Source organism: Mauremys reevesii, linkage group 5 (genome assembly GCF_016161935.1).
Source record: "Mauremys reevesii isolate NIE-2019 linkage group 5, ASM1616193v1, whole genome shotgun sequence".
In the NCBI taxonomy this organism is placed as follows: Eukaryota; Metazoa; Chordata; order Testudines; family Geoemydidae; genus Mauremys; species Mauremys reevesii.
Window position 1 is genome coordinate 113,898,735 of NC_052627.1, and position 27,468 is coordinate 113,926,202.

Consider the following 27,468-nt stretch of genomic DNA (forward strand, 5'->3'; position numbering starts at 1 on the left):
TACCTCAAAGGGAGCATTGTGCCACAAAGCCAGGCAAAATTAGAGGGATAAACTTACTGCGGAGTTGGAGTTCTTCTCTTGTGAATCCTGATTTTGGACGCCGTTCAATCTACTTCTTTAGTATGCCCCATCCCCCTTCAGCAAACTCCTTTCCCCCTTAAAAGAGGAATAGTTGGCAATGGGAGATAACCATGGAGAGTTTCCTGGGCCTCCAGTTCCTTTCCAGGGGGCTAGAGGCAGTAAAGGGGGGTTGATAAAGGGACAGACAGCTTTATTTGGGGAGGGCCAGACTTAATAAAATAACAACTGTAAAATATGGCTTTAATACTATGATTCAATAGTTTTATACCATGACTAAATTAATCCACTTTTAATAAAGTGAGAAATGATCTTCTGTTCCAAACTCAGTATTTCCTTTATTTATTAATGGAATTCCTAATATTTTTTGGGGGGAGGGGGAGGGCACTAAAGACCTCTAAGCCCCACTTGTCTATGCCCATGTGATATGGCCCTAAGTCTTCAAACTTCTCAGAAAACTCAACCCCAAGCAACTTCTAAACCAAGATGACAGGAAATACAGTTAGGCCTGGATGCACAAAGGAGTTAGGTACCTAACTCTCAGTTTTGTGACCATAGCAATGCACAAAACTCCCACTGAACCCTGTAGGTGCCTGAACTTGTTTCTCATCTAACGTTTTTGCAATAAAAGTTCCCTAAGCACCTATATTTCTGCCTCTGAGCATAAAGGCTTCTGCCTCCCTCTAGGCATCCAGAAGCCTATCTCCCGCCTAAGTCTCAGAGCAATTCACAAACCAGGGGATCATAGGCATTTAGCCACCTAAGTTGTGTGTGGGACCCAATCCAGTAAGCATCCTCTAAGCACACATACCAGATCAGGTCCCTCAGACGAGTTCACAAAAAAAACAGTGGAGAGGGATTGGCAGGAAGAGGCGAAAGAGGAGGCCCTCCCTTATACCTCACCTGAGAGGTGGCAAAATACTTCAAATCCCTTCTCTCCCTTAGGTGGAGGAGGAGCCTGGAACTGGGGGTCTCCCACATCTCAGGTGAGAACTCTAATCACTGGGCTAAAAGTTTTGCAGGAGGTCCTCCTCCCCATCCCCCACCTCCAGCTTCTTGCTAAAACAGCGTAGGTACCTAAATACAGGAAAGGGTTCACAGCTGAGAATTTCTGGTAGAGATAGGCACCTCCCTGCAGCACAGACTTAGGTGCCTAAGTCTGAGAGGGGTGAGGCTTAATGCACACACCACTGGTCAGCATCTCTCAGTGCCTAGCTTAGGTGGCTCCCTGCCTAGCAACCGGTGTTTGTGGATCACTGTCTAAGGCGCTTGTGTCTCCCTGTTCATTGTATTGAGAGTCTGGGCAACTGACTCAGGCTTTGTGACTCAATACCTCACTCTTTTCATGCATGGCCTTAGGAAAATGCTCACAGACAACTCATCTTCAGAACGTAAAATAATTGCACCATCAAATCAGTTTAGCGGTCTACCTATTCTCTGACAATGGACAGTACCAGATGTTTCAGAGGGAGCTGCAAAAAACCCCATAAAAGGCAATGCTGGAAAAACCTGTTCATAGGGAAAATTGTTTCCTAGCCCCCATCAATTAATGGTTGACTTTTCTTTTTAACTATGGCTGTTCCAATTAGACATTAAATACTGAATGAAAAGAGCCGTTTAAAGAACTGTCATAAATCATTCTTACTAAGATGGTCAGTCAGTCTTTACATAAAAGGGATTTTAATATACATTTGTTTACATATATACAAAGACACGGTAAAAGAATTGGCCATAAATGAACAAGTACATTAAGAATGCTCACAATTAGGAAAGCAAAGCTGCAGGGGAAAATCTGAGACCATATTATAAAGAAAAAGGAAATTACATTTCCACCGGTATATGGCACAACTTCCAACTCCTAGGAGACTACAAGGAGTTCAAGCATGAACATTCACACATTCAGGTTACATTATAACATACTCATAAAACAAATGGATGAAACTTTGCTATTTTCTGAATGCACCTATAAAATGGAGAGAGTCCCCAAATGTAGGGAGAAAATTATAGGCTAGTACACAAATAATAGAGCTCTAATTTCTTTCCTCTATTGAACTTGAGAGGCCCAGTGCTATAAGTCACTCCCATCACTAATGTATAATACTCATGTATTTACAGATTCATCTGTGTCACTCAGAGAATAGTGTCTAAAAGCTTGTATCACTATGTGCTGACCTCATCATTTAGGCAGCCAAGAGCAGATTCCAGTATTCCCATACTGTGTGTACATAAATTATAAAGGATAAAATTGAAAATGAAATACCAGTGATGAACTGCTGAAGGTCAATTTAGCGGGCAGTGTCAAGACTTTGCCATCCCAGGTTTCTTTTGTATCAAGAAATGCAATGTAGTTGACTGAGTAGTATTCTCCAACTGTTATAAGAGAAAAATCAGTGTGTAAACTAAATGTAGATGAGAGTATTACAGAGTCATGTCTTTATTTTCTTTATTAAATCGGTAAATACAAAAGGCTTGAATAGAACCCAGTAGAGTTACACATCCTTGCAGTTTTACAGGAAAATAACGGGCTTGATTTTCTGAAGTGCTGACCACACACTTGAAGACAATGAAAGCTGCAGGTGTTTGGCACCTCTGAAAATCCGGCTTAATATAAATAATAGATTGAAATACCATTTTAGGTTCCACTTGTAGAATCCAAGCTGCGAGTCTGCATCAGCAGAAAGACCCCTTAGAACATGCATGCAGCAGCATAAGCCACTTGCAATCCTCACTTCACTAGAGGCATGAGGGGAAGAGCCACCAAACACAGTGTGCAAAATGGGCAAAAGCAGGGCAGAAGGGGATAGGAGAAAGTTCATTCCCTCTCCCAGGCAGCCTCTACTGGTGAGGCTCCAATGGAGACTTGGATGGACCTTGGAGCTTCGTTCCCTAGAAGGAATCTGTGGGGAAGGCCAGCCGCAGTATCACAACCTCCATTTTCCTCCCCTCCTCCTCCCTCAACCCCACAGACACCTACCACCAACACATGTTTAGCTGTCCCTGCAGTTACAGGGTGTGCAGTTCACCCCTTGCTCTGTACCTACAGTAGCAAATCTGGCCCAGTACGTTTTGTGACATAACTGCAATGAAATCTGTATTAAGTGAGCATTCAAGACACCAATAAACATTTGCTTGATGGAGATGGTCTTAATAAAAGTGGAGAAGAACTGTACTCATTACTTGGGGGGATACTTTGAGATGGTCTCTTGAAATGAGAGTGAATTAATTAGAGTGGTGTCCTGTACAGGCTTGTAGTTGATTCTGGGGTTGATCCTGCTCCCGTTTTGTACTTTCATGGACTTAAAGGCCAGAAGGCACCATTAGATCATCTAGTCTGACCTCCTATATAAACACAGGACATTAACCTTCACACAGATACCTTAATTTTAAGCCCAATCAGTCTAGTTAGATCACAGCATTTCAGTCCTCAGGAGACTGAACTGTTGTGTGCCACGAGCAGAGAACAAGAAGGACGATGGTACCACCAATGTCCGAGGCCCCTACATGGCAAAGAATTGATTAGGTAAGATACGCCTAGTCAATCCTAGCAGGTGCCCAGCAACCCATCCTGCAGCAGAACATGAACCCCCACCCCACCAAGATCCTTGCCAATATTACCTGGGGGAAAATTACTTCCCGACCCAAAATCTGGTAATCAGTTTGGCCCTGAATATATGGGCACGACACACCAACCGGGCATCTAAGAAAGAGCATTCTGGTCCACCCTATCTGGGGTCCAGTCTCCAGCTGTGGCCAATCTCTGATGCTTCAAAGGAAGGTGAACCTTCTCCCCACTGCAAACATCTGCAATGTGCTGAAGCCAAAAGGTTTTGTCACTGACTTCACTGAAGCAGAAATAGAATTTTAACTTAGAACACCTCCAAGCAATGAAGTGATTGTGTATAACACATATTATCTGCAGACACACCTCTAAGTACCATCAGGCACAATCTTTGTGCCCATCACTGGAGATCAGTTTAGGGCTGAGCTGGGGGCTGACATATCAGTGAATGAGAGTTACAACCAAATGAGCTTTGTTCTTATTCTAAATCTAAATCCTAGTTTAGATTTCTTCATAATGATGGAAACACCTTCCACTGGCATGGAAAGCAAAATTCAATTTCAGCTTTAATGGAAGCTGTGCCAGATGTCATAATTGTTCCAGTTTTGTTTGCCAATTGAGTAATGTAAGTCAAGTTTCTTTTCTTGGGGGGTAATTCTTTCAAAAGAATCTCTGGGTTGAAAGCCAGTAACCCGCTGCCAACAGTTTCAATACCCAACCCCCCAGGCATTTCCATTATCAGAAATGGGCTCTAGTTATTAACTTCCTACCATGCTAAAGCCCCATATGGACTAATTTTACTTTCCAATTTGGAAAGTATTCAGTTTTTAGCTATCATGCCTTTGCTTATTTACTTTAAAAAAGTAATCATAATTTAACAGCTCTGAAGATGTACTTCAAGAGAGTGCAGGGCCAATATCATGACCCCAGGAAGCAAGAAGTTAATTCTGGCTTCCTTCCTTTCCCCTCACACAGGGAAATAAGGAATATAAGAACAGCTACTGGGAATCAGAAAGGGGAGATTTCCTGCAGGAGGACATGGCTCCACACCAAGTTTTTAGGTAGGGGGTTGAAACCAAGGCTAGAGAGGACTTGTATTTTGGTTTCATTTATGGTTATAACAATTTAGTCTTGTTTGTGGGTTGACCCCTATATAGATCTAAAATATCCCTTATCTATATTGCAGACAATGCTTCAGGTCCAAATTCCACAGTCATTTCCAAGCAGGTGAATCCTTAATGACCAAGCAGACCCAATGGCAGGATAAAAGTCTTAGATTATTTTAAGAAAGAATCTTTAAACATATAATTTCACTTTTTACTGAGTAAGTTATTTGGTTACCGTCTGCATGACTTTCAGCTTGGATAAAGAAATTATCCAGATCAGATTTGCGTTGATACTGATTAAAAAAATCTTTCCATTGGAATTAAAGTAACACAAACATTCTTTACTTGTGTCAGGTTTTAAAGGAGCTAAGTGTTACACAACTGAAGAGTCCAATTCTGCATCCACTGACATCAGAGACAGCTCCAAGCTTGGAGATAAATTTGGCCTGACTCACACCTCTGAGTTGAAAGAATATTACAATTGCAAAGTTGAAAACAAACCTTTCTGGAACTAAGATACATTAACTGTTAAAGGGTGTTTTTGTTTTAACCTAAAATCACCAGAATAAACAATTAAATATCCTAATTTGAAGTTTTCTTGTCACAAAAATTGTCTTCACATATTGAAAAGCAGAGCCACTGCTTAATTAGTTACCTTGCAGGAATCCTCTCTTATATATCTGGAACCCATCTGTAGTCTTATTACCACTGGTTCCTTGAACATGGAGGCCAGTAATATTGTCCAGCAGAATGAGATCTGTGACATTGGATGCAGATGGTGTGTTGGTATTATTTATCAGAAGCCTTACATATGCAGTTTGGAGATCATGTTCAGTAGCCACCTAAAACCAGAAATACCAATAGTTTTCTTTTGGAGTGAAATGGTAGTAGTTAGCAGCAAATTACTAGGCCCACTTAGTTTAGAGTGTGTGCGTGCATGTGTGTGTTAAAGCTTTTTCTTCGAGGGCATTCTGAGTGACCTGCTGACAACATCACACTCCATTTGATTTCAAACTCCCAGAGAGATTTTAATCTCCTACACGTCAAACTGTTGCTTGGCGACAGTGCAATAGAAAAACCTTGTAGTTTGAAATCCAGGATAATAGCTCATGCAGAGAAAGGACTGAGTGAAAACAAGAATCTGAAAATCCCAGAGAGACCTCATACAGGAGAATTAGAATGCAATGTTCTAATCAGGTTCTGGAAAATTCATAACACTCAGCTTTGGCAGCATGAAGAGAAGGCCCTTAATGTACATCACACTTGCTACCCCCCCCACCCCCGGCTCCACTGTGCCGCAGCCCCGCAGCAGCTGGGGGCCGTGCTGCAGCTGGGGCCATGTGCCCCAGCCCCATGGCTTCTGCCGGTGGCTGCAGTTGGGGTCGCGCGCCGCAGCCCCATGGCTGGCACTGCAGCAGGGGCCGTGCATCCCTGCCCTGCAGCCTCCCCGGGTGAGTAGACAGAGAAGGGATTCTTGGCCAGGGCTCACGAGGCCCCTGCGGGGCCTGGGGCAAATTGCCCCACTTGCCCCCCCCTTCTGGGCGGCCCTGTTTTCCATATTCTAATAAAGTCCTTCATTCAGTGTTTGGCCCTAGCAACTCCTTACCACTTTCACAACAACAGCTCCTGCCTCTGATTGCAATTCTCCTCAGCTGGCCAAACGGATGATGCCTTCAGATACAGCTGCATATTTTTGAATGCTATAATAATAGTTACATTGGAGTTCTGGTCTCCTGACTTCTCATTAGAAAGAGCCTGAATGTGAGTAGTTGGGAGTAACAGGAGATCTTAGATATTTCGCTTATACCTCACCTTGACGGAGGAGAACTATCTACAGCTGCAGCTATCATAGGGAATAGATGCCCAGGGGCCGCAATCTCCCTTAAACCACTGGCCCTCGCATTCACTTGTAACCTGCAGCTCTTGTTCCTACAGCTCTTGTTCCTACAGCCTGAAGCAAAAGCAGCATCTCACAGAGACAGCTGAGCAACTATAGATCCCTGATTTTTTTGTCCTCTGTTTCTAAAAGGCAATCAGCAAATGTGATCAGCCCCTGGAGTAGCACACAGGAGACTGGGGTGAAGAAGCAAAATGGGGGAAGGCTCGAAAGGAGAGGAAACAGAAGGGATTCGGGGGGAGAGTAATCAGGGAAGGGAGAAGGATCAGGAACTTGCAGACAGAATCTTATGTTGGGGAAAGGGTGGATGAGCTTTAGGAATGATTCCCACATATCTGGTGTGCAAGCCATAGGAATTCAGATGACAATGAGAGGTGTCATTCACCAAAAAAGAGGAAAAGAATAATTTATACCCTGCATCTGTTTATAAAGATTTACCAGGGCCCTGTTTAAGATTATTGCAACTGTAAAGCACTAACACATTGATGGTCTCATCATTTGGAGAATGACACAGTTTAAAGGGCACACTGATAAAATTGGGCCCTTATTCCCCCCACCCGCAATGTACAAATGGAGGAGCCAGGCCCACTACATGTGAGTCGTCTTTACACCCTGGTTTCAGTGGCATTATCTATGTGAGGAAGGGACTACAGAATCTGTCCCCGAATGACTAAATGTATGTCATTTCCCTGCTGGCTTTGCAAAGGAAATGCCTCAGAAATGTTCCTAAAATGGGGGAACAAAGTAGATCTTACTTTTCCATTTAAATTACTAGAGGATGCCATATGGTCAGCCAGGTGTTAGGAGGAAAATGTCTGTTCAGATGTATTAGGATTCAAATAAAAGGGCAAGATTAGCAAGTTAAAATAAAATATGAATTTGATCCAAAGGTGGAAGACAATTCACATATAACCTTTTTTTTTAAATTTACAACTGGCAGCATTGAAAGATTATTTCCTGATAATCCCACCATCTGGAGCAGACTAGCTTTGATCTTGTGCAGCAAGACTTCGCCATTTTTAATGAGATTGCCTAGGTTGTACTATGAGTAGCAGAAAGAATCAAATATGCAAGTGTTTCAAAACTCTCTCTCGCCAAGATCTTCTTATAATAAACGAGTAGTGAGTCTGCTCTATAAAGCTTTCTGAAGTGGGAGGTTGTGTCTCACCACTTCATGTAACTGAAATTATCAATATTCAGTCTTGCTAATTATGACCCATGGCCATTTTGATAATAACATTACAGTTAATTAGGCTCTGTAATGTAATGCATATGTATTCTCCATTTCCTATTTTCCACTCTGTGCATAGGATCTGGTCCAGTTCACCAGGTCAATATTTTCAAATCAGCTGCTAAATTCCCAATGCTTGTATGCTGGGTCATTTGAAAGGCTGAATCCAAGCTTGACTTAAAGCACAACACACTATCTTTCTCCATTCAAGGGACAGGCAGAGTGAATTGGCTGTAATTACAAATATTCAAACCTGATCTGACCAGAGTAAAAATGAAAAACCAAATTAGGTTTTAAAAATCTGGCCCAAAATAAACAAACTGGAAAAATAGCCATTTTTCAAACCCCTCTAAGCAGGTTAAGTGCCTCAAGTCAATGGGAGTTAGGCATCTAAGCTGCTGGTGCACTTCTGAAAATCCCACTAGGGGCCTGTCTGCATCTTTAGGCACCTAAATATCTTTGAAAATCTGGCCCTTTGTGCATTTGACAGCAGTCTTTGTGTATAGTCATTTTCACTGTTATCCCTTCATTTGTGTGAGTTTTTCAAACAGCAGGGGGAGTGAAAAAATATTTTTTTTTAATTGGAAAATTAGATTGTAAAGCCCCAAACATTGGCAGATGGATTAAGGGCCAGGTGCAGTAACTGAAATATACTGACTCATTAAAAAAAATAGTTCCGTTTCATTCTATGTTTACACTAAACTTCCTCCTAGGATCTGCTGTGGCTTACCACCTTATGTAAACATCAAATTGTGTTATCTATTGTTGTGGTTAATTTATATATAATTAACATGTAGTGAATAGATTTAAATTGTAGGCATAGGTATAGCAATAAGCAGGATACTCTTATAGAGGTGTAAGACTGACAAGCATTTATGAGTGTGCATTAGGTTTATAAGCAAAGTAGGGCTGTAATGCAAGGCCAGCAGGCTGAGGCCTGTAAGATTTTATCTTAGACACATTAGGCTTTAAAGGGTAGGCATGAGCAAATAACCGAGGAGGTACCAGTGAAGTTACAAGGTTACTGTAAAATAAATGCTACTATGAAGTTTGGAAAATATGCCACTACGTACCCATCAATTCTGCAAGATGCTCGATTGTAACATCATGGGAAATTCTGCATGGGAACTCACTGATGTAAATGCTAATTAAAATAAGGGGAACTAAGAGGATACTCCATCAAAAGTGAGGCACCCCAAATTTTATGGAGTGTGGAAGACCAGATAAGGGAAAAGGGGTTGGAACCCTCATGCATATGCATAAGGGCTATGGGCGTGAGTATAACACAGAATAAAAAGGGATCCTCAGCATGAATAGGGAGGAAGAATCAATCAGGAGTCCCTCTACAGCAGGGGTTCTCAACCTTTTTCTTTCTGAGCCCCTCCCCCACCCCCCAACAGGCTATAAAAATTCCATGGCCCTCTTGTGCCACAACTATTTTTCAGCAGATTAAAAGCCAGGGTCTACATTATGGGGTAGCAAAGAGACCAACTGCCCAGGGCCCCATGGCACTGGGTGGGGGGAGGGGTCTCCAAAGCTAATTTGCTCAGGCTTCTCTTTCAGCCCTGGGCAGTGGGGCTCGGAATTGGTCTTTCTGCCCTGGGCCCCAGTGAGTTTAACACTGGCTCTGCTCTCTGGTTTATTTTGGCAGACCCCTTGAAACCTGTTCACAGCCCCCAGGGGCCCCTGGGCCCCTGGCTGAGAACCACTGCTCTACAGGTAACCGTCTGTTGAGAGATCCACCCATCCTGCTGGTACCCTTGGGGATGCAAGAACAGGTTGAACCTCTGTAGTCCAGCACCCTCAGGACCTAACCGGTGCTGAACCAGAGAATTTGCCAAACCACATGAGGTCAATATTGTAGCAAGTGGGTCTCTTTTTATTTTTAATCTCTCCGAGGCGAATAAACAGAACGACGCTTGCAACACCGCCTAGCCAAGGCTTACCGGCACTCTTCGTAACAAAGTATTACTGTTGTTACACAATTTTATTGTATTGGCACAAGGTAATAAGTAGATAAAGCATAAAAAACATAAATAAAATCATGCCTGACCACGGATGTTGCCGACCTGATCATGCCAGACTAGAGAGGTTCAACCTGTATGAAGACATCGATGTTGGCGAAATATCATAAGATGTCCATCTTCACTTATGTATCTATAGCTGCGGCATTGATTATATGTGTAGTAAGGCTTTTAATAAAGGGAAGATTGATCATTTGCAGATTCTGTTGTGGTTACTGCTATTATTCCTCATGTGCTTCTATAGTCTCCAGAACTAAGGATATTTCTAATAGCGGTTCTCACCCTGCTAATTCTGATACCATAGCCTTTAGGGAGCATGAACCCATGTCACAGGTTACTATGGTTTAAGATACCATTGGCAATATCAACTCATCAATAATATAAAGACTACACTGGTCAGTAATGTTCTGTACTCTGTACTGTGTTAGTAAATGCTGCTGACTATTGTTTCAAAGCTCATTCCTTACAGATAATGTTGAAGTATTAGATTACATTTACTGTATAACAACTTCCTCCCTGCATTATACAATATAAAAGTATTGGTTTCTGTGTACTGGCTTTGGGTTATATTAGGGGTCTTATTTATATAACTGGACAAAAAATATTCACAGAAGATTTGGATCTTATTACTTCCTCAAATAAGAGAAAGCAGTATCATGAAACTTACCACTGCACATTTCTGAAGAGTTATCCCATACCCAGAAGACACTGAAATTCTTGGCACACCTTCCAGCTGGGGAGGGAAAAAAACAAAAATCTATGTTGTGTATGGACCCACCTCAATACAAAACTACAACACAAGTTGTGTAATGTAATGAAGAAAGAGAAAAAGATGTTAAACTGATTCGCAACCTTGGTGGTTAAGAGCTCTGTCATCCCATCAATGAATCTTCTTTTATCTGTTTATACAAATTTGTTTAAACTATCTATTCCCACATATAATTATTAGCCTAAGTGACATGTTTATTTTCGGTGACCAATCTTCCATGATAAAATGCACAATGTAAAGAAACAAATTCATCAAATGGTAAGATGCATTTTATTACTTAGAGAATTAGCATTTATATGGCATGCACCTGACTGTACCTGTCACTACAGTTATAAGGAACTCATGCATTTAGATGTTACTGCTGAAGCTACTGAAGGTGAACATAATCATATGAGACACAATTAGAAACTCTATACTAATTAACTACTAAATTCCCAGTGGTAGACTACTGCTGATCTTACTTCTCTTCAACCCTTTCAGATATTAAACATCAACCATATCTTACTGACCAGCTGCTGGTTAATGGTAGACTCTCGTTTGAACAAAATCTTCTTTGTCCACGAGGGGATCAAGGCAAACAGTGAATGGATCCCATGAACATCTGGTGCTGCGGAAGTCAAAAACAGATCATGGCCTTCATTTGTTCCCTTTAATCCTGTTCCCGGTAATTCTACAGCTGAAAGTGAAAGTAATACTCTACATTAGAACTAAAGCATCTGTCTCACAAACTCTAGATCCCATGTGGCAAACACCTGCCACTGTGCATAGCAGTAGCAAAGAGGATTCAACCATTTTAAGAAGAGGTTAGACAAATACCTGTTAGGGATGGTCTAAGTTTACTTGGTCCTGCCTCAGCACAGGGGGATGGACTAGATGACCTCATGAGGTCCCTTCCAGCCCTTCATTTCTATGATTGGGGCCCTATTTTGCTAGACAAACACAGTATGAGACAATCCCTCCCTGAAGGAGCACAACAAGGCAGGCACAGGGCAAGAAGAAAACTGAGGAACAGAGAGGTGAAGTGACTTGCCCAAGATCACGCAGCAGGTCAGTAGCAGACACAAGAACAGAACTAGGTTTCCTGATTTCCAGTCTTGTGCCGTAACTGGTGACCTTACTCCCTCTCATTCCAAAGGAGACAACTTTAATTAGCAGGCTCTGTTCTCAGTGGGAAGTGTGTACAGCATTGGAACCAGTGTCATTTTCTGAAATAATTAAACTATACAATTCATAATAAACTTCAGGCAAAATTCTGCCCTCAGATATGTGCACACAACTCTCACTGGGAGCCCACAGAAAAAGGTTTTGTATGTGCATCTCCAAGAGCAGAATTTTGTCATTCAGATTTAAAACAAATTATACCTCAATTAATAGGTTTGAGGCTTAAACCAACTATTAATAATTTCAGCCCACGCTAAGATTTCAGAAAAGCATGACTAATTGAAGAGCTTTATAAATATGAGCTACCTAAATATAAAAAAGCCTTGTGCTTCAAAGACACAGTCTGCCAGTAAATCATTAAACATTCAGACTGTTTTAAAATGTTTCTAATGGGTGTTTTGTTCTCAAATGAGTTTCCGTTAAATCGTAATACAATCAAACCAAGTGCCCCAATTCTGTAAAACAGTAATGTCAATATCATCTTATAACATACTGAAAAAAGATTTGCCTATGATGAACAGTTCTGAAAATATAAACCAAAATAATTTAATAGCATTAGTCTATTCAACACAAGTTCTTATATCACACTCATCACTGTACTATCTAAACATCTTTAATATAGGGTGTGACAAAGCTCCGAGCCTGTATTGGTAGGTCCTGCACTTCCTGGTGGATACAGTGGCCTCAGAAGTTCACTAAGGTCCTCAAGATGACCTCCCTCTCCTGGTATGGTGGCAGAAGTTACAACTTATTGAGCTATTTTCCTCACAGGCCAGTATGGGAGGTGGGAAGGTGAAATACCCACAGTTTTGGTGCTCCTTAGAGCTCCGTAGGTACCATTTGGTCTCCTGCCTGGACCAAAGTCTGTTTCCCCTTTTAAAGGGATCTCTGTAGATCATGCGGAGGGTGGGGGAAGGGGGAACCCGGGCCCGCCCTCTACTCCGGGTTCCAGCCCAGGCTCCCTAATGGTAGCAGCTGTTATCGGCTTCCCTCCTTCACTGATGCTGCTTTGATTCCCTGGACCACTTTCCCATGTTCCCCTTTTCCAAGCTTCACCCTTACCTCAGGGTTCAGTAATGCTTCCTCTCCTCCAGCTCCTTTCACCTGGGCACCTCTCTAGGGAACTGGAAAGGAGAGCTTTTAAAGCGGTATAAGTGGGACCTTAATTGGTTCCAGCTCTCTCCATTAGCCTATCAGCCTTAACTGACTCTTTCTCAGTTAATTGAGGTCAGGTCCCAGCATTAGCCTAACGACCTTAGCTGGTTAAATTGGCCTCAGGTGTCTTGATTGGCCTGGAGTAGCCCTTGTTTGGCTATCAAGGGAACAACTCATTCTGAGGCTGATATACCTGCCTTCCACTATCCTCTTATATCCTTCTGGCCTGAGTCTGTCACAAGGGATAAGATCCAGTATTACTATGAATGGCTGCTCATCCTAAAACTTAGTTTAATCAAACTGGAGCTGATCGGTAAATTAGAAAATAATGTAAATTAAAAATTTCTAAATTGTTTCCGTTTCCGGGGTCTGAAATGGACACGTCCCATCTTCTGTGAAATGTTCTCAATATTTTTTACTGAAATTTTTATCAAACTCAAGTTCGAATTTTTTCATTTAAACAAAAAACATGTTTGCTTTCTGAAAACCCCTGGTTTCAGTAACATTTTTGATAATTTTGAAAATAATTTCCATATGAATTTCGATTAAAATAGTGCTGGAAAATTTTTGTGAGAAGTAGAAGGTTTTCATAATGTCTACAACTTTTTATTAAAAGATTCATTTTCAATAATGCTGGTGGGGGGGAGGTTTGACAAAATAAATGTGTACAAACTTTCAACCAAAGAAATGTGACACAAACAGCATATTTTCTGTATATTATATAGGATATATTTCTGTTGTATTTTCTTGGGATTAGTTATATTGAATTATGGCCCAACCGCAAGTGGTATTTACCACTTTTTATAAGGTTCTGTTTGCACCTCACACCTCCTCACACCTTTCAGGACTAAGCCCTCAGAAGTGAATTTGGTGACTTAAATCAAAGCCCTGGTGAGCAGGATTTAACTAAACAATTATGATTACCATAATCAATGAGATGCCAATATAGACTCCAACCCTAAAATGACAGCACGCAGATGGACTTCTACACCCATGAGGCAACCCGTTGACTTCATATGTAGAAGTCAAAGCTTATCAGTTGCAAAGGTTGGAACCCTATTGTGCTCAGGAAGCACTTTATATTGAACTGCAAATTAAAAATATTGGAAAACTGAAGTAACAATAAAGTCATTGCAACATGCGAAAGATTACTCTGAATATTTTGCCATTGAGATTACAATTGAATTCACTAAATCCCATATATTCATATTATGCACAATACATATTACCTAGGTGTCAGATACATGAATTATTAAGAAAAATCTTTGCTGTCCAATTACAGACCATATTCTCTGCTCACTTTCCTATGAGTCCAGGGGATAGATATGTAAGAGAAGAATCTGTTAGCCATTTGTAGTCTCTTCCATTTTGGTAATCTATGCGCAAAGAGGTGGATCTTGCATTTGCAATGACCTCAATTATTGGTCATCATTAGGGACTGAATCTTGGAACTCCAGTGTTAAGAGGAGTGGCTTCTGTAGCTGGCATGTGTAGTAGACTTTATCCTCTGACAACCAGCCATTATAGGAGATGAATGACACACAAAGTAAAGTGGGGCACTTTTAAAAAAAAAAAAAAAGGGAAAGCTGAAATGGAGGCAGCTATTAGTCACAAAAACAAACACAGTAATCTGGAATTTAAGAGGTTCAGCTATAGTCTGGCAAGCAGTTGGTGCAGAATCCCACAAGTCCATTCTTTGACATTCATATACCTCTGCACTACATCCGAACTCATACAAACTATACTGGTGTTGTCAGTGTCAGAATTACAGCAGATTGTAAGACATGTCAGGGCATGGGTCATGCCTTATGCGTGAAGTGACAAACTCGGTGCTGATGCTCAGTTACCAATAGCAAAAATTGTGCATTTTTAACAATAAATACAGTAATTCTAATAGTTAGCCCTTCCCCCAAAGCTGCATATTTTGAATCTGTAAAGAAATTTGGAATTTGTTTTTCCTAATGACTCCTAACATCAACAAAACTTTCAGTTACCTTGTCTTATTTTTGTTTTTCAAAAATGCATTTGTTTACTATATTTTTTTTCTCCCCTTGGAGTTATTCAGTGTCCTCAAAAGCAGCCCTCACACAAGAACCAATTTAAAGTCCCTTCAATTACACACACCGCTGAACAGACAAAAGTAGTAATTTACTGCACTTCAATTTCCAATGTTGCCATTAGCTTTTCTTGTTTCAAAGCTAAAGACACTGTGAGAATAAACCAGAGGGTAAGAGGTAGGATAAAACAGAAAAAAATAGGATGCTTTTCAGCAAAAACTGTGATGCTCAATGAGATTGTTATGTTACTAATGCTATGCCCACCCTCTATACCAAGTCCTGAATCCATGCAAGTCAACCTGGGTCACCCTGGTCATGCCCAACCCTGGAGGAGAAGGATTGTTCACAATAGCTGAACCTGTTTTTATTGTGTGGAGCCAGGACACACCTTTGCCTCCTGTCTAGCTTGAAAGAGCTCAGGAAATAGACCAGCCCAGGCCAATAGTGGGGGGTACAACCTGGGCATCACCAAACTTCCATGCTCTGTAGCCACCCTCAAGTAGAGCCCAACACATGAATCGTGGGCTCTCCCCGCATTTCCAATTGCCACTGCAGTTGCAAGTCTTGGAGCAAGCGCAGGAGACTCCCCTGCAACTAGCAATGACAGACTCCAGGGCTGCTGCTAACTTTATACATGTTAAGGCAGCCCAAACCCTACAGATCCCTCTCCTGCCAAAACCCACACTGGACCTGGTGGATGCAATTGATGGGTTATCCCTATCATCAGGACTGGTGACCTAAGACACAGTCCTCCTAGAGGCAGAAATGGAAGGGCATCAGGAATTAGTATGTTTTGATGTGATCTGCTCTCCATTCTTTTCAATAATTCTTGGCATTCCTTGGTTGGAGTTGCACTCCCCATGGATCTCCTGGTGACGGAGGAACATTAGCTTCTCCTCCGAATATTGACAGATAGCTTGCCTCCAACAAATAGACCAATCCCAAGTGGTCGCATCCGTGGTCCCAGGATTGGATAAGACCCTAAGAAGTGAGACCCTGCATTGTGGGGGGTAACCAGAAGAGAGCAGGCCCAGACCAGAAGCTCAGCCTCCTCGACAAGTACTGAGACGACCTGGATGTGTTTGAAAACAAAAAAGCAGATTCACTATCCCCACACAGGGACTACATCTGTCCAACAGACCTATAACCCAGGGCAAGGTGCCCTGTGGATGGACAGACACTATGTCTAAACCAGAACAGGATGCACTAAGCGTGTATAGCAGAACAATCTCACAAAGGGCTTCATTCAGAGATCCACTTCTGCAGGGGGGCACTAGTCCTCTTTGTGTGAAAAAAGGATGGGCCACTATGCTTCTGCATAGCCTATCATACATTGACTCAGGTGACTATTCAAATCAGTACCCCCTGCACCTCATCCTAGAATTGCTGAACTGCCAGAACCTTTTCACTAAACTTGATCTTTCAGGGGCATATAATTTAACAAGCATAAGGCCTGGGGATGAATGGAAGACAGCTTTTCATACCTAATATGGGCACTCTGAATATTTAGTAATGCTGTTCAGCTGAACCAATGCCCTCACAACATTTCAACATTTCATAAACAATGTTCGGGGACATCTACCTTGATGATATATTGGTGTTTTCTGAGAAGCCCTGAGCAGCACTGCCATAATGTCAGTCTGTCCTGGAGAGACTATGGAAGCTTAGTTTGTACGCCAGACCACCACTGAATTTTTAGGTTATATGGGGCATTCAAATAGATATGCAGAAGGTGGAAGTCATCTGTAACTGGACAGCACCCCAGACCCACTGAGAACTTCAGTGCTCCCTGGGCTTTGCAAATTTTAATAGTTGATTCATCTCCAATGACTGTGAACAAATAGCCCCCGACTTGCCTCCTTCATAAAGCCATTTGATTCACTTGGCTACCTGAAGCCCAGCTCGCTTTCAACCAGCTCAAGACTGCCTTCATCACAGCCCCAATTCTGGCACACGCTGACCCAACTCATCCATTTATAGTGGAAGCAGATGCATCCAACATGGCCCTCAGGATGGGACTCTCTCAGTGACTCAGACCCCAGTCAGTTCTTCACACCTGTGCATTCTACTCTCAAAAAACCATCCCCACAGAGATGAACTATGAAATACTGGACAAGGAGCTGCTCACAATCAAAACTGCATTAGAAGAATAGCACCACCACCTTGAGGGAGCTCAGCACGCAGTACAGGTATTTACTGCCCATAAGAACCTCCAATACCTCCACCAGGCCTGAGCTTTGAACCAGAGGCAGCTAAGGTGAGCTGTGTTCTTCTGATTCAAGTTTACAATTACCTACCACTCGGGAAACTGAAATGGTAAAAACCGATACTCTATCACGAAAGGGGAACACTACCGGAAAAAGGAGGACCTACTTCTGAGCCCCCCTTCCTCCACAATTCAGCAAGATGGCCTCTCCCTTATCCGGTCTGCCTCAAAAGATTTGCTTGCCACAGTCTATGGTATTAGGAACTAAGATGCACATTTCCATGAGGGATGGGATGATATATTTTGATGAACGCATAAATATTTCTCTGGGGCACCCCTGGCTGGAGGTGCTACAGCTATGCCATGATGCTCCACTGGTGGGTCACTTTGGCTGCCCTACACCTCCTGCATGGTTACTCTTTTTTATGGTGGCCTTGCATGCTGGCCAAAGCCCAAGCTTACTCAGGACCTGGGTTCTAGACCCTTTTGGATGGGTGGGTCAGATCCCAAGTCCTGCTGTGACTCAGGTCCAAGCCCTGTCAGTTTCCAGTGTGAATGCAGCTCAAACCACAAACCCAAGTCAGGTCAGCCTAATGCAGTGTGGACACATAAGCACAGTTTTGAGACCCAGGTCCAGCAACTGTAAGCCCTGGTTTAAAATGCAGCGCGGATGCTTCATCATAGTCTTGGAAAGACCAAGTCCACAAGCCTGGATCTCACAGGCCTGGGTTTACCGTGAAGTGCAGACATAGCTATAGCGCAGGGGTCGGCAACCTCTGGCACGTGGCTCGCCAGGGTAAGCACCCTGGCAGGCCGGGCCAGTTTGTTTACCTGCCGCAACGGCAGGTTCAGCCGACCACGGCTCCCACTGGCCGCAGTTCACCGTCCCAGGCCAATGGGGGCTGCGGGAAGCAGTGCAGGCCGAGGGATGTGCTGGCTGCGGCTTCCTGCCACCCCCATTGGCTTGGGACGGCGAAATGCAGCCAGTGGGAGCCGCGGTTGGCCGAACCTGCCGGCGCAGCAGGTAAGCAAACTGGCCCGGCCCACCAGGGTGCTTACCCTGGCGAGCCGCATGCCAGAGGTTGCCGACCCCTGCTATAGCGACTGAGAAACAGAGATGCATCATGTTTTATTATATTGCAAATGTTATTATAAAACAAACTTTTTAAAAGCATCCGGCTCCCAGGATTCTCCAGCACTTCGAGGTTTAGAACAATTGGAAGGGCAGTTAAAATGAATACATACCTGTCATACCGAAGCAGTCTCTCTTTTTTTGAATCCCTTGCTTATCTGTAACAACCTACAGTTAACACAAAAGAAGAGTGACTATAAACCCAGGACCTTATTTACAAAATACATTTCTATTACTGTTGATTCTAAGTCTCAAACTGGTGATGTGCTTTACACTAAAGTACAAATTCTGATTTCTGTTCTCAAAACTCATAAGATTATGAGACGTGGCAGCGACTAATGAATAGTACACTGGACCTGGGGTCTGCGTTCTTATGCCTTGGCCTTACCACTGACCTGCTGCATGCCTCGGGGGCAAGTCACTTAATTTATTTCTCTCCTGTCCTTTGTTTAATTTGAGTGTGAGCTTTCTGGGGCAAGTGTACCCTCTCTTACTATGTATAATAATTAGCCACATGGAGCAAAAAAACATTTTCCCAACTTTAAAATATTTCTTTCGGTGGCGAAACCATCGCATACAATTTTTGACTTTCTGGTGATATTTTGTATTGGTTTTCTTCATTAGGCCTTTTATTACTCACAGAGTTAGATCTGTGTTTCTAACTACACCCACTATGTTCTCCATGTCATGAAATAATGTGTATATGGTGGGTGAAAGACAATGGGTCACCCAGTATACGCCCAGTTCTTAGGTCATAAGTGGCACTCCTAAATCTTTCAAAAATATAGAAGCAAAGATAAGTACTGTGGTTAAATATAAGGAAGATAAACTACACGGTTAGGAAGCATAATCTAGTGCATGGGTGGCCAACCTGAGCCTGAGAAGGAGCCAGAATTTACCAATGTACATTGCCAAAGAGTCACAGTAATACATCGGCAGCCCCCCATCAGCTCCTCCCCCTGCTCCCCCCCCAACCTCCAGCACCCTGGGAGCCCTGCTGATCAGCACCTCCCCCTCCCTACCACGATCAACTGTTTTGCATTGTACAGAAGGCTGTGGGATGGAGGGGGGGGAGGAGTAAGGGTGCAGCAGGCTCAGGGAAGGGGGCAGGAGCCTTGGGGTAAGGCATGGCATGGCCTGGGGTTGAGCAGTGGAAAGCTGGCACCTGTAGCTCCAGGCCCAGAGTCAGCACCTATGCAAGGAGCTGCATATTAACTTCTGAAGAGCCACATGCAGCTCCGGAGCCAGAGGTTAGCCACCCCCGGTCTAGTGGTTAAAGCACAGTGTTGGAAATTAGGAGTTCTGGATTTTATTCCTCCCTCTGCTACAGACATCCTGCATAGAGTCACTCAAGTCACTTAGGCCCAAATTTTCAATGTGTTCACTAATTTGGGGAGCCTTAGTTTTTGGGTCCCCTACTTCAGATACCATGCAGGGGCACCACTTAGGGAGGGCCAGGGGGGCACTTCCCACCACCCCCAGTTTCATATCAGAGGTTTTCTCGTAGTGCATGCCCCAGCCCAAGCTCTTACCTGCAGCCAGGTCCCCTCCTCTAGGAGCTGGGGTTCTCTGGCTACAGCTCCCGTGCTCTTCTACTGCACTAAAATCACCCACCCTGCCCCCTCATCTGCCTTCACCAATCAGCAGCTGAGACGATGCAGAGTGACAATCCTCCTAACCAATAGTAGAGTTCTACAGTCCTCTACTTAAGTGGTCCCCAAACTTTTTTGATTGCGCACCCTTATTAGTAAAAAAATTTTGAGCACGCACCCCCGGCTGCGCCGACTCTACCATTTTTGCCAAAGAAAAAAAATAAATGCTTCTCCTGCCGCGCACCCCCAAGGATCCTCTTGCGCACCCCCTGGGGTGTGTACTCCCCACTTTGGAGACCACTGCTCTACTACATCTCTGTGAGGCTCTAGGGGCATTATTAGAAATAATAATAGACTAGAAACTGACTTTAAACTGGAATGAAATTGTCATGTCTGTTTATAGGATAGTTACTTTCCAGAAGACTCTTAAACACAACACTACAGTGACTGCCTTGCAGTTCTTACAGGAGAATATTTAAAACCAAACCCCAAGAAAATTTTAAATTTGAGAAAAAAAACAAAGTCTTGTTTATTATTTAGAGTTTGTATATATGTTTTTTTAAAGTATCATTCTGTGCTTGGACACTGTGCCTCAGTTCTCATCGCTGTAAAATAGGAATAATAATACTTGCCTGCCTGCCAGCCATATGGAAGTATAAAGATTAGATTGAGATCTGTGGGGCAGGAACATCAAAATTTTAAACCTAACCAGTGTCCCTTAAGTGACTTGACACAAGACATCAGAACACGTCAGTATTAGAGCCGGAAATGTATCTCAACTCTGATCCCCATTCTGCTACTCTACCCTCAAGACCACGCACTCTCCTAGCTAATGACTTAGATGATGGATAATAAGACTGTTCACTAACATATCCTGTATGTCCAGCCTGCCAAAAATAAATATGGGATTTTCTTTACAGTCCAGTTGTGGTCAGAAAAGCAGCTCTGTAAAAAACATCACCACAATCAAATACATACTTTCTCTGTTTCAAGTCAAATCTGTTTATTTTATGGATACAAACATGTTTTTACTCTCAGTGGTGCAGGAACCAATATCAGTCAAGAAAAGCAAGCTGTATTCTGTCTGGCCGCATACATCAACAGAATTATTCAATGCACTATTGATGAAGATGGAAGAAGCAGAAAGAACTCAATTTGCCTTTCAGGGTTAAGCAAAGAGAGGAATTCAAAAATCTTTCTTGTTAATTGATCAAATTTAATCTGGAGGCAGAGGACAAGTAGCTATGGCAAAGCAGTATTTCAATATTAAATAGTGAATAAAATATTTAAACATTAAGTAAACATAAAATTACAAAGTATTATATTAATCTGTAAACACGAGTTAAAAGGAGATAAACTAAGATTAACTAAAATTAATTGAAAAACAAAGGTTCATTTTTAAATACATTCTAACTGGTATGCCACTGTTCTGTGGTCTCATTTGAGATTTACAGTAGATACCTAGTTCCTGGCAAAGATGTCTATACTTCTGTAAAATGTCTTTTGTATAACGACAGTTGTCAAATGTGAGTTAAAGTGATCTGTGTGGTTACAAATGTAATCCACAGTTTCAGTGTACAATAAAAATATTAACTACAAAAATGAGTTTATGAAAGTCAGTAAACTGAAGTGACTCAGAAAATGATTTCCTGGTATGCAGTGACATTGGAATAATTAGTATAGCGGAGGTGCTAAAAACCATTGAACAAAACTGTAAACCCTGTATATGACTTCAAGTCAAGTGCTGCAGCCGCACCCCCAGCACCCTTTGTTCCAACACCCTTGTGGTATGTGATTACCTTATATGTAATCATTGATTTTTTTTCCCCTCTGGCAAATGATGGTTTGGTCAGTGCTGAGTGGTTAGGTTTGGAGTGGAGGCTAATATATTGAGGATCTAAATTGTAAGAATAAATCAAAATAAGAAGCATGCAGACTCTTAAATAAAACTTACTCGCATCTCTGCATACAGAACAGTTCAGCTCTCAGGACTATTTTCCGCTCCCCCATTAACAGAGCGAATGGAAGAGTGCACACAAATTAAAATCTGACAACCTCACAGAGGATGGGTTGAGGTAACTCTTGATTTAGGTAATACTATCCTACTTTCCAGAAGAATAAACTGATGCACAGATATTAAATCTGGCAATGGCCTTGTCTGCACTAATTCACCCAGTGCTAAACCTGGCTATTTCCATAGTAAGGAACTGTAGAAGTTCCCCACGGAGCTACCACCATTGTAGCTGGTAGTCCTGATGCAGAAAAGGTGCTACCAGCCTTTGTTATCAGATTTAAAGACATACCTACACAGCAAAAGCTGTACATGGGCTTGTCTGTTCAACTTGAATCCAGCTAGCATGGGTAACAAAAGAAGTGAAGACAGCACAGCACAGGCTTCAGAATGGACTAGTAAACCAAGTATGCACCAAGAGTGCATATCAGACTTGCACTACCCGTGCTGAAGCCTGGCTGTGCTGCCTTCACTGCTATCATTACCTGAGCTGGGCTGGATTCAATCAAGCTACCTCACAGCTAACCTGTGCACAGCTTTTTCTGTGTAGACACACCCTGACTGACAGTGGTAAAAAAAAATTAAAAAAAGACAAAACAAGTATTTTTCTGTCCTTGTTGATGAAGCTAAAGTTACACCAAAAAAAGAACAGCTGTGTCTCCTTTTACGCTTCTGTGGAAAAGGAATCATTCAGGAAAGAGCTCAGGGTTGCTTCCACACGGAAAAATCTAAATGCTGGATCTGTCTCAAAAATGATTATTGAAGAACTACAGCATCTGAAGCTCGACATTAATTACATTTTTGCCCAGTGCTACAATGGCGCTTCTGTACTGAGTGGACATTTAAAAGACATACAAGCTCGAATTCAGGAAAGGATTACACATGCCATTTATGGGAAATGCTGTCCTTGCAGGCTTAATCTTGTCACTGCAGACACATGTTCCAGCATCACCCAGTGTCAGGGAGTCTTTACATTTGCTCAGGCACTGTACATCTTCTTTAGCAGTAGTTACAAGTACCGGGAACCAGTTGTTAAGGCACAACAGGAGCTAGGCCAGGAGGTACTTGAACTAGGTAGATTATGTGAAACTCACTGGTGTGACTCCCTCTGGAAACAACATGCAAGATTGGCATGGTAGTGGAAATACTGGAAGCCATTTCAGTTCAGAGCTGATGGACCATCAGTTAGCATTGCAAAGGGCTTGATGGCAAAGATAAAGAGCTATTCCTTTCTGTTGAGCCTCTTGCTTTGGGAAAGAATATTCAAGATTTTGCACAGGGCTTCAGAAGAACTGCAAAATGAAAACCTGAATTTATTAAATGCCGTGGAATTAGTAGCAAGCAATGTTGCTGCTCTTCAATAAATGAGAACATCTCAAAGCAAATGGAAGGAGATGTGTGATGAAGCTGAAATCATTGCCAAAGAACTTGAAATTGATATTCCGTGTCTGACAATCACAACTGCTAAGCACAGCAATACAAAAATGGCAAGAAGCCTTGGTTTTTGTTTATAGTACACTGCTGTTCCCAAGAGCACTCAAGGACCTATAAAATCTGATTTCTACTATCCTATTCTGGACAGAATTCTTGCTGAGCTTGATGGCCGATTCACCTCCAACTCCAGTTTGCTTTCTGCACTAACTGCTTGTGACCCAAAAAATGAAAATTTTCTTGATTATGAGAAACCAAAAATAACTGCAGATCACTACGGATCAACAGGCACCGATTTTGGCGATCTGGATGCAGAATTAAAGTTGCCAAGAAGCACAATGCACCAAAAAAAGAGATGTCAATTTCTGAATTCTGGAATGTCCTCAATGTCTTACCAAGGGGTTGCCAGTCTTTGCTGAGTATTGTAGATTGTGTTGAGCCTTCCAGTTTCTACAGCATCAAAAGAGAGGTACTTCTCTGTGCTCAAGAGAGTTAAGGACTACTTAAGATCCACAATGGGAGATAGGCATGTAAGAGATTTGGTAATTTTAGCCTGTCAATGTGAAGCTTCAAAACACTTGGATTTTGCCAAGATGAGACCATGGCATTATCCATTGTTTTAGCTCATATCTGGAGTGTGGTTCTGTTTTCAATAATTTACCTTTAAATATTCCTGGAACAAATTACCTGTCTCATTCTCCTCGTCACAATTTGGAACACAAGACATTTAGAAAACAACAGCAACTGCAAATGTAAGCAGATTTTAAGTAGATTTTTTTTTTTAATTTCTGTCTACTAAAGAGAGTGTACAAACTATGTTTCTGATATCTGTGTTAAGGCTCCAAAACTGATACCTCAAGGCTTGGGATTATCTTGCTATATTATCTCCTGATTGTTCTAAATTTACATATAAATTTAACATATGGCTTTAATTGCTATCTGTATATATTTTTTCTTCTTTGTACAGAAATTTGATACTGTGCTCATGTCAGCTAATTTCTAAGTTATTACCTGTAAAAAACAAAACAAAAACAAACCAAAAAGACCCTTAGAGTTTTCACGTGCCTTAGTCTCTGGAATCATGGTTAAAGTTGCCCACGCACCACCACTGCTTAATTTGTGCCATGGATTGCCAGACCTGAGCCCGGCACCTCTAGGCTTGGCAGTTCATAGCCCCGGCACTTCTGGGCTTGCTGCATCAATTATGAAAATTTAAAAATTGCTTGAGTCCCAGTACCAAATTGGTTGAGCCTCCGCATCTCTTCCATGAGGAATTAAGCATTACCCCGCCCCCAAATCTGAAATGGTGCCTCAATACCAAGGGCCAACTTTTTAGAAATGCCGAGTGCTCAGTATCTCTGAAATGAAAATCAGATCTGAAGTACCTCGGGCACCCAAAGTTAGCGGATGCTTTTGAACATTTGGACCTTTCATGTCTCTACAATTCAGCTTCCTCATCTGATAAAACGGGGCTCATCGCCTCTGCCCGGCCTCCAGGTAGAGGGATGAGGTTCTGCTCTGGGAGGGCAGATCACCGGCAGCCCTTTGCCCCTCCCAAGGGCTTTCCACGCCTTGGCCAAGCGTCCTCTTACCTGGGCTGCCGTCTGGCTGCACCGCCCGCCGCTCGGGAGGCGGGGAGACTCCTCGGGGGCAGGAAACCGCGAGCCAGCGGCAAGGGCCACCGAGACCCCGTGCCCGGCCCCGAGGGGAGGGGGGGCTCCGTGCACCGGGCGGCTCCCGGCGATGTCTTTGCAAGGGGGCGGATGCTGGCCGAGGCCAGGGGGGTCCGCCGCCGGGGAGGCCCGGGCCGGGAGCAGCAGCAGCACTCGCACGAAGTAGCCGGCTGCCAGCACAGCCCCCGGCGGGGCGCGGAGCCCCCCTGGAGCCGCTGCTCGCATGAGACAGGCGCGGGGGGAGCAGCCGGCGCAGGAGCCCCCAGTGGAGCGCGGCCGCCGCTGCCGCGTTACTGGCCTGGAGAAAGTTTCTTTCCAGCCTGGGGTCCGGCTCCAAACCAGGCCGAGCTGCCGAGCCACAGATCTGCCGCGATCGACTCCAGCCGCGCTCGCTCTCCTCCCGGCCCGGGAGGGGTGGGGGGCCGCTCCCCCCCGGCCCTGGGCTCCCGGTCCCCAGCCGCGAACTCGGCCCGCAGGGAGCCGGGATGCCCTGGGCTCGCCACGCGGGCGCTGCTCTGGGTCCTAGCCCAGGGCCCCTCCCCCGTCCCAAGCGGAGCTGATGCCCCCGCCTCGAGTTCTCACTGCGGGCTCGTTCATGGCCTCTGCTGCTGGCGAGGCGCCGCCGGGGCCCTGCCGCGGGGAGATCAGGCTGCAGTTCTGGGTGGAAGCCTTGCAGCTGGCTCCCGGCTTGCTGGCTCCCGCTGTGCTGCTGGGGGTCGCCTTGGGCGTCGGCGCCGCGCTCCTGCTCTGTTTCTATGTGATCGGGCCTCTTCTGCAAAACAAGGTACGCGTTGCTGGATGGGATCTTTGCAGTTGGCTTCGTGCGCATTGAGTGGGTTTGGGTAAGGGTCCTACCTGATCGTGCCAGCCTTGGCCTCCGCATCCCAAGCTGGAGTAGAACAAACTGTCTGGCCACACTTCCTGCTCTAAAAAAAAACCCACCCCAAACCAGTGTCTGATGCACAACAGCAACACAAGACACCAGGTCTGTCATCTCCTGAATCAAGCCTGCTTTGGGCCTCTAACTCTCGAAACTGTAATGGGTATACAGAGAATACGTGTAAATGCTCCGATTGTATCAATATCTGGAGCATTACACGTTCTAGTGCAGCAGCATTGCAACTCCCCCCCCCCCCAGCTGACACCTGGATTCTATTGGATCTAGCTGGCAGTGCAAGAAAATCTGCACCCAACCATAATAATGCTTCAAAATCCCAGGTCTGACACAGACCCTGCTGGATGCAGCAAGTTTTTGGCCCTCATTACTCAACTTCCTTTACTTAAATAGAGAACAAACGGAGGTGCTCCTACTGCTCAAGAACATTTCTAATCAATGCATTTTGTAATGCAGCAACACCCCAAAACTTGGTTCCTCCTGGATCCAACCCGTTGTTGGCCCCAATTGTCCAGATTCCACTAGCTATATAGAAAGCACTGCCTGCTGCACCTTAAAACTCCAGGCTAACTCCGACATGCCCCAGAGCAACAATGCCACAAAACTTGGATTCAGCTGAGTTTTGTCCACCGCCCCAGAAATTACACTGCCAAAATTAAGAAGAAGTGTACTCTTCTACCACGCTTTAAACACTGACACATCCGGGTACAAGAAAGTGGCAAAAACTCTGGTTTGATCTAGGCAAAGGGTTCTCACAACAAAAATTTTGGTGGCCTCAGAGCAGTGGTGGACTACCTGCAGCTCACAGGCCAACAGACCATTTGTTTACATTTGCACTGCCACTCAGCTCCCAGTGGCCACTACATCGCTTCCCACAGCTCCCATTGGCCGGGAACAGCGAATGGCAGCCACAGGGAGCTGCGGGCAGCTGTGCAAATGTAAAGAAATGGTCTGCCGGCCACAGGTTGCCCACCACTGCCTCAGAGTGTGGCCACGATCTCTTGTTGATGGCCACTCTGACAATTTTTCCTAAAATACTTAATTAACATTAGGAAAAAGAAATAAATATGCATATATACATGTCCAAATCATTGTAATTTACTTATACAGGGATTTGGGTTTATTTTTAAAACTCAATAATAAATATAATGTACAGTTATCTGTGTTCTTTGCTGGACCTAAACAGAATAGAAACAAAAATAAGGTGCTTTGCATGTTCTTTGTTGTTGTTTCTTTGTTTTTTTGTTTTTATTTGTTTATTTAAAGACTTGATGGCTAGTAAATCTGCTATTGTGAAAAGTGATATTTGTATGTTTGTTAATATAATTTTTCACAGAAGCAGGCTTGCTAGCTACCTGGGAGGCAATGAAAAGTGATATTAGCAAACATACAAATATCACTTTTTACAGCAGATTTACTCAGTCCCAGCAAGCTGGAGGACAAATTAAGCCCTGCATTGGGAGATGGGTGGGGACAAGGCAGTGGGGGGGG

The 27,468-nt window shown here is 43.5% G+C and overlaps 1 protein-coding gene across 11 annotated transcripts in view; it reads right to left on the reverse strand.

The window, feature by feature from the left end:
• The window catches only part of EVC2 (EvC ciliary complex subunit 2), a 150,040-nt gene extending 124,000 nt beyond the window's left edge, over nt 1-26,040 (reverse strand). For 8 of the 11 annotated variants that reach the window (XM_039540429.1, XM_039540427.1, XM_039540426.1 and 5 more), the window contains exons 1-7: nt 25,002-25,912; nt 21,767-21,864; nt 18,489-18,543; nt 11,174-11,340; nt 10,563-10,628; nt 5,399-5,585; nt 2,339-2,448 (exon numbers count right to left, since the gene is read on the reverse strand). In XM_039540429.1, coding sequence (XP_039396363.1) covers nt 2,339-2,448; nt 5,399-5,585; nt 10,563-10,628; nt 11,174-11,340; nt 18,489-18,543; nt 21,767-21,864; nt 25,002-25,911 — 1,593 coding nt within the window. In that variant the 5' untranslated portion in view covers nt 25,912. Of the gene's footprint in view, nt 1-2,338; nt 2,449-5,398; nt 5,586-10,562; nt 10,629-11,173; nt 11,341-18,488; nt 18,544-21,766; nt 21,865-25,001; nt 25,913-25,937 lie in introns of those variants that run through there. The other 3 variants (XM_039540432.1, XM_039540431.1, XM_039540430.1) reach the window with 2 other exon arrangements.
• Between the last annotated feature and the right edge of the window lie 1,428 nt (nt 26,041-27,468).